This window comes from Myotis brandtii, unplaced genomic scaffold (assembly GCF_000412655.1).
Source record: "Myotis brandtii unplaced genomic scaffold, ASM41265v1 scaffold236, whole genome shotgun sequence".
NCBI lineage: Eukaryota > Metazoa > Chordata > Mammalia > Chiroptera > Vespertilionidae > Myotis > Myotis brandtii.
Window position 1 is genome coordinate 1112685 of NW_005358901.1, and position 7549 is coordinate 1120233.

The 7549-nt window shown below is 56.8% G+C and overlaps 1 protein-coding gene and 1 long non-coding RNA gene across 2 annotated transcripts in view; both read left to right on the forward strand.

The window, feature by feature from the left end:
* The first annotated feature begins 1754 nt into the window (after positions 1-1754).
* Positions 1755-4278, forward strand: ELANE (elastase, neutrophil expressed). The gene is made up of 5 exons (XM_014540096.1): positions 1755-1856; positions 2284-2440; positions 2740-2881; positions 3585-3815; positions 3977-4278. Exons 1-5 carry the CDS (start codon positions 1790-1792, stop codon positions 4175-4177), a joined length of 798 nt encoding a protein of 265 aa, XP_014395582.1. The 5' UTR covers positions 1755-1789; the 3' UTR covers positions 4178-4278.
* A 2696-nt stretch (positions 4279-6974) lies between these two features.
* LOC106726172 overlaps positions 6975-7549 on the forward strand; it is a 1136-nt gene continuing 561 nt past the window's right edge. Inside the window, exon 1 of the long non-coding RNA XR_001362199.1 lies at positions 6975-7069. This is a non-coding gene — a long non-coding RNA (uncharacterized LOC106726172). The remainder of the gene's footprint in view (positions 7070-7549) is intronic.

A 7549-nucleotide genomic window follows, 5' to 3' on the forward strand; every position in this document is an offset into this window, starting at 1 on the left:
GGGGAGTCGGGGATTCTTCCCCAGAACCTCTGCTGGTGACCTGAGACTAATAGGGCCCCTGGGGGGAAGGAGTTCCCCATTGTGAGCAATCGCCAAAGGGAGGTTGGAAGGCCAGGCCAGGAGAGGGAGACCCCAGACTCAGGGAGGCGGGCAGCAAATCATCATCCAGCTGCGAATTGTGGGGGCCTGAGTTCAAACCCCAGCTGCTCACCATGTCACTGGGTAGCCACTCACAGGGGAGGCCTCGTTGTGCATCAGCTTCCTCATCTCAGATGGGAACCGAGCAGCCCCCCGTCGCCCCTGTGAAACGTCAGGACCGAGCTGGGTGCCCCGGCCGATGGTGGTGCTCTGGGGAGACCGAGGCATGCGCGGCAGCCGCCACTCTGGGCCCAGGGTGGCCAGATTTAGCAAAAATACAGGACACCCAGTTACATTCGAATGTCAGGTAAATAATGGCTAACTTTCTAGATAAGTACAATATTTGGAACATAGTTATGCTAAATAAATTGTTTTTTTAAAAAAACACTCAGCGGGGGCTGGGAATCTGCACAGGAACCGGCTGGTGAAGCCCAGCACCGCCCTGCGCCCCACCCAGGCCCAGCAGCAGAGGTGCTCGGGGTCCTCTTGCTTGTCACAGGGGCTCCAGAGTGGACCAAGGAGAGTTCTGTGGCCCTGGAAAGAATGGCGCTATCGTGTCAGTCTTAAACGGGGCCTCGTCAGGAAGCAGTCTGGGAGTGCCCGGTCATGGCCACCTCGTGAGGATGTGTGGCAGGTGGCTCTCAGGCAAAATGCGGAGTCTGGCTCATCCGTGTGGCCGCTGTGCAGAGGGGGTGACAGCTCCAAACTAGAACTGCACTGCTCTCCGCACACTCCCCCTGCGCAGTGTGATGAGGGCGGCCAGTCCACGTGTGAGCGGTGGGTTTAAAGAGAAGGGACGGTTTTGCTCGCTCCGTTTGTCCTGGGGCTGCTCAGGCTGAACAGTAGGTGGCCGCTGTTTTCAAGGAACCAACCCCACGTGGCTGGTTTGGCTCAGAGCTTGTTGCATCCCTGGCAGTGAGTGCCTCTTGGTCTGGAAAGTTAACGTGTCTCCTAACACCCACAGCCGGGACATTCTCTCTGCAGTTATGAATTGTGTTTGTTTCACATTAAAAGAGAATATCTCATCACTAGAGTTTGCCGGTGTTGGATTGTTCCCACTGTGAGGTTCTTAAACTTTTTTTGCTTCATAATTAATATTAAAGCAGTTCATGTTAGAGAGCCTTTCAATATGAAAGGTTTGTAACGGAGGCATAGCATATTATTGTTTATAATAAAAATCATCTATACAGAAAAAAGCAAACACTCATAGACACAGACATCGGTATGGTGGTTACCAGAGGGAAGGGGGTTCGGGCGAAGTAAAGGGGTCAAATATTTGGTGACAGAAGATTTGACTTTGGGTGGTGGGCACACAAGGCAACATACAGATGATGTATCAGAACTGTACGCTTGAAACTTACATAATTTTATTAAGCGATTTCACCCCAATACATTTAGTTAAAAAGAAAAAAGAATTTTTTTAAATCTGACTTTCAAATTTGTGCCCTGAATTTTATCTGGAGCCAACCCAGGCCCCTTGCACCCATCCCCCCTGTTCTTGCCATCATCACCCTCATCCATTCCTGGGGGTGGAGAAAGGAAGTGGGGACACCTGGCCCTGCAGTGGGGCAATGCAACGGCCCCCGGGCTTTGGGCTATAAGAGGGCCAGGTGGGTGCAGGGGACAGAGACACTGGAGCCCCCGCTCAACCATGACCCAAAGCTGCAGACCCTCCGGCCCGGCCCTGGCCTCCATCCTGCTGACCATGCTGCTGGGTGGTGAGTGGAGCCACACGTCTGTCCATCCATCTGTCCCTGGGCATCCATTCCTGCTTCTCCACTTGTGCCTTTGACTTAAGTGGTCCCCTTCTCCTCACGGGAAGGGGTGGCTGGGATGAGGAGACCCATTTCCAGAGGAGGAGACTGAGGTTCAGAGTGGTGAGGGGCCCAGGGAATCCAGTGGGGGCGGGTCAGTGGGCCGGCTCTGGGGACTCCAAAGCCAAATGAAGCTCAGATCTAGCTGTGCCCTGGCAGGAGGCGGTGGCAGGCCCCTCTTTCCTCTCCGTACCTCAGTTTCCTCATCTGGCAACAAGCACGAAAGAGTCCTGACCCGGAGGTTCTGGGTGGGAGTTCAAGGGCCAACTGGCCCAGTGGGGTAGGGCTCCTCCATGACACTCACCACCACGCTCCCCCTGACTGTCTCCAGGCCCCGTGCTGGCCTCCGAGATCGTGGGTGGCCGGCGGGCCCAGCCCCATGCGTGGCCCTTCATGGTGTCCCTGCAGCGGCGTGGAGGCCACTTCTGTGGCGGTACCCTGGTGGCCCCGAACTTTGTCATGTCGGCCGCGCACTGTGTGAATGGCATGTGAGTGACTCCCAGGCATACCTTCCCTCTTCCCTCCATTCCCACATCTGTCAAAGCGAGTCGGGGTGGAGGGGGTGGGGAGTGAGACCAGGGTCTGGGCCCCTCCAGGGCGCCCCCATTAATGCACCTTCTTCACCAGGCCGAAGTGCCGGCATTCAGTCCAGGAGCCCAGAGATCTGTCCTGGGTGGTGAGGCACCCCGTGGGCCTGGGCCTGGGCTCGGCTGAGCTCTGGGGTCTCTCTCCCACCCCCAAACCCAAGAGCCACCTCGAATCACCTCCTGCACCCACTTTGCTGCAGAAACTTCCAGACAGTGCAGGTGGTGCTGGGGGCGCACAACCTGGGCCGGCGTGAGCCCACCAGGCAGCTATTCAGCGTCCAGCAAGTCTTTGAAAACGGCTTCGATGCCCAGCGGCTGCTGAATGACATCGTGCTTCTGCAGGTGGGAGGCCAGCCGGGCGGCCAAGGGGTGCCTGGGGTGGGGAAGGGATGCCCACGCTGGTGTAAAGGCCCGGGGCCCGAGGCGTGGGGAGGGCACAGAAGGGGCGATAGACTGGGGGTCCCACCTGGCTCTAACGGGGCAGGTCATCTCTGTGCCTCCGTCTCCACCTGTGTGACCTGGGAAAGAAGCCCCACCTGGCAGGGTTGTTGAGCTCGTGAACAAGAGGATGCAGAGTGCTCTGAGCAGTTGTCCATCGACAGGCTGTTGTGATGATTCGTGCCCTGTGGCCGAGGGCAGGGACAGTCCCTGTCTTTGTGAACTGGGGCAAAGTTCCCCACATTCAGACAGGCGGGAGGCTGGAGGGAGAAACCGTCCCTCCCCCACAGCTGGCAGAGCTATGATTACTCTCTGTCATGCTCCAGAACAAGGGTTTTGTTGTCGTTGGTGTTGCCCACAGTTTGGTACCTACTGTTCACTGCACTCAAGACATGTTCAAGTTCACCCTGAGCCACTGTGGTTGCGTCTCCTTCACAAATGGGGAAACGGACGCTCAGGGTGGGGAGCATCTGGCAGGGTGGCCACGCTGCTCCATAAAATCCCAGAACTATCCTGGGGCCTCCGATGGGGAAACAGGCTCAGGAAGGGGAGAGTCGGCACCCGCTGCCCCATGTGACTCTTTGATGCTCTGTCCTGCCCACTGCAGCTCAACGGGTCAGCCACCATCAACGCCAACGTGCAGGTGGCCAGCCTGCCGGAGCAGGACCAAGGTGTGGGTAACGGGGTACGGTGCCTGGCCATGGGATGGGGTCGGCTGGGCACAAACCAGCCACCACCCAGAGTCCTCCAGCAGCTCAACGTGACCGTGGTGACATCCCTCTGCCGCCCCACAAACGTGTGCACCCTGGTGCCGCGCCGCCGCGCCGGCATCTGCTTTGTGAGTACCTGCCACCCCCCTCTCAGCTCCCACCCCACTCCTCCCCGGGCCACAGCAACCAGGACTGCAAGCCAGATGCCAGGAGGACCTCCCAACCCCGAAGGGAGGCAGGTGGGGGGCCCTGAAAGCCTAGCCCCCTAACCTCACCTGGCCCCGCACAGGGGGACTCCGGCGGGCCCCTGGTCTGCAACGGGCTGATCCACGGGATCGACTCCTTCATCAGAGGAAGCTGCGGCTCCGGCTTCTTCCCAGATGCCTTTGCCCCCGTCGCGAAGTACGCAAACTGGATCAACTCCATCATCCGCAGCCACAGTGACCGCCCTCCTCTCCACCCCAGGGACCCTGCAAGTAGGAGCCACTAGCAAGGGCTGCCCCAGTCACCCCACCTCACCTGCCCCTGGCCAGGCCCATCCATGCTGCCTTATGCAGCATCTGGCAGAATAAAAACCTTCTCTGTTTTGTAGAATGTGTCTGGGTGTTTGTTGGTTGTGCAACTGGAGATTGAAAGTAGTTAGGAGAAACAGATCCAGAGACAGAGAAGCATCGATCAGACCGTCAAACCTCAGAGCAGCGGTTCTCAACCTGTGGGTCACGACCCCTTTGGGGGTGGAATGACCCTTTCACAGGGGTCGCCTAAGACCATCGAAAAACACATATATAATTACATATTGTTTTTGTGATTAATCACTATGCTTTAATTATGTTCAATTTGTAACAATGAAATTGGGGGTCACCACAATGTGAGGAACTGTATTAAAGAGTCGTGGCATTAGGAAGGTTGAGAACCACTGCCTCAGAGGGAAGGTAGGGGAGGGTGGGGGTAAGGGGGAGAGATCAACCAAAGGACTTATATGCAAGCATATAGGCCTAACCAATGGACACAGACAACAGGGGGGTGAGGGCATGAGTGGGGGGATGGAGGGTAATGTGGGGATAAGGACACATGTGCAATAACTTAATCAATAAAGAAATTAAAAAGAAAGAAAAAGTAATCAGGAGAGTGTTTGGGGCATCTCACAAGTATGCTGCCACCAGGTGGCAGCAAAACCAGGGCATTGGGGTCAGAAGTTCCTTCCCCTCCTGGCACAAAAGGATGCCACTTGCCATTTCTGGTTTCCCTCCTGTAAAACGCATTCACACATGATTAAGTTAGAGTTACAAGTGGTTGCGACACAAGTCGCTGTAGCAGGTGTTTGCTGAGTGCTCACCGGGTGCAGGAATCAACCTCAGTCTTTGCAAGTGTTGGCTCATCTCCGGCCCCTGAGGCGGGTCCCATCAGTGCCATGTGTTACAGAGAAGAACTCAGGAGTCTGAGTTCGAGTCCCAGCTCTGACTTTAGGCAACTTGGCGGCTGCCTCTGAACCTCTGCTTCCCTGTGGGGAGGAGTGAGTGCTGTCTGGGAAGGGTGCAGCCAGGGACTGGGGTTCACTGGTGACAGAGACAAGCCCTCCCCCAACTCCCCAGCCCTTCGCTCTGACAAGTGGGGAGGCGCAGAGCAGAAGATTCCCCAGGCATCCCCCAGCCTCGGTGGGAGTTGCTGCCCTGGCCGGGCAGGGGGGGGGGGGCATGACTGACTTGTACCCTCTTTTGTCTTCCTGGTCCCATGAGGAGCCCTCTGGGGCCACGGGTGGGGACCACAACAGGCATGGCCTCTGCCATCATGCAGCCCAGAGTCTGATGATGGGGGAGGAGATAGTCACCCAAGCAAACAAATAAATGAGCGGAGTAACAATAGGTAACACCCCAACACACACACACACACACACACACACACACACACACACACACCATGAGTTTGGGATAAATCTTTCCCTCTCTGTCCCCTGGTCCCAAACGCCCTCCCTCTGGAGCTCAGCCCCCTGGGTTCCCCTCGGGGCCTCTGCCTTGGCTGTTTCTCTGCCTGCTCTGCCTGCAGGCGCTCCCCTTACCCAGCCGCCCCCAGGTGCCAGCTGCTCAGGAAGGTGCCTAGCTGCCCTGCTTTTCCCACTTAATACTACACCCAGGCGACCTTCCCTTGTCCACACGACATCTGGAGATGTTCAGGGTTGTTTATGGAACCACACCATCTTCCTAGGTCATTTCCAAATTTTGTTGCAATTTTGAACATTCTTACATAATCCGGACTCCCATCTCCTCATGGGCATTCATTCAGAACTTCTGATTTTAATAAGAAAACTGTTAGGATCTAACAGATCACATTTGTTATTTTCTATAGGTATGAAATAATCTGCTGTGAGGAGATAAAAAAAAAAAAAAGGAGGGGAAAGTATTGTGCACTGTTCCCACTGGGGATATTCAAGGTCTGCCCCACCCCTCTGGTCCCAGCACCTGCCGCCACCTTTCTTCTCTTCAGAACCTGGGAGGGGGCCTGTGATCCAAGCTCAGCCAATCAGAGGCAGCCTTCGGACACTGGTGTCATGGGGAATTGGAGCAGGAGCCCACTGAGCCACTGGGCTGAGTCTGGGGTTCCTGGGACCACAACAGGGAGCCTGGTGAGGAGAGAAGCCATCCAGGAGGAAGGGGGAAACTAGCGGCAAAGACCTGACATTGTTCAAGGCGCCTGGGTCACGCCACACCTGAAGGCAGACCTGAACTTCCCATTAAAATTTCCTTGTTGAAGGCACGGTCTTTCCAGCTGCCCCTACACAGCACCTTTCCAACATTCCACTGGTTGGGGTGTCAGGACCCAGAGGCACAGCAATGGCGACAAGGTGTAGGGTGACCCTATTCCCTCCCCCACCCGATTTCCCCTCCAAGTTGGAGAAGGAAGACAAAGGAGGGAGGTGCAGGAAAAAAAAAAGAAAAGAAAAACACGAGGAAGTGGGTTGTTTACACACTGTGGCCTCCAGCGGCTGTTGTGAAACTTGAGGGCTGGAAGGGCACTGTGGGAGACTTGGCTGGGGGGCTCGAGGGGCTCCATCCCTCGGCTCTCCTCCTGCATCCCGAGGGGTTGCTCCCCACACCAGGGTCAGCTCTGGGCTAGGTACCCAGCGGCAGGAGGCAGCCCGCAGGGTGCAAAGTCCAGCAGAGGATAACCTCACCGCGAGGTGGGCGGAAGCAGACTGGCGGGCTCCCCTTGACCCAGCTGGGCCACTGCCATTGGGCAGATAGGACCAGTGGGAGCCGCCCCACCTCCCCCTCTCATAAGAGTGTCCCAGGGCCCCGCCTTGGTCAGTGTCGAGGCCACAGCAGCACCATGACAGACCTCTCCGTGCGCCTGGCGGCTCTGATCCTTCTAGGAGTGGCCCTGTGTGGTGAGAGTGGACCTGGGACTGGGCTGACAGCAGGGGGGCACCAGCCTGCGGGGTGGTCAGCCATGGGGCCCCCTCCATCAGGCAGAAAGGACTGTCCCCCAGCCCCACTAGATAGGCAGAAAGGGGGCAGCGCCCAGGTGAATGGAAGGCTCTGAAAGTCGGGGGATTCTCAAAACTTGGGTCTGAAATGCAAGCTTTCCCCGCAGTGAGAACGCGCAGCTCTGCAGTGAGAACACGCAGCCCGCGTGTTCAGTGGCTGCCAGGAGTGTTGGTTTGGTCTACCCCACTTTTCTTATGTTTAAATCAAAACTGTTAGGCTCAGTGTATAGAATGGAATTTGCCCCGGACCCAGCTGCTCCCTATTGTTCCCCCAAGCAGCTGAATTTATGACCCTGGGGTGGGGGCTCCAATGATGAAATTCCAGGTCTGAGGGGGGCTGGGGTGGCCTGAGGGGGCCTCTGAGGGCTGGGCTGCCGAAAC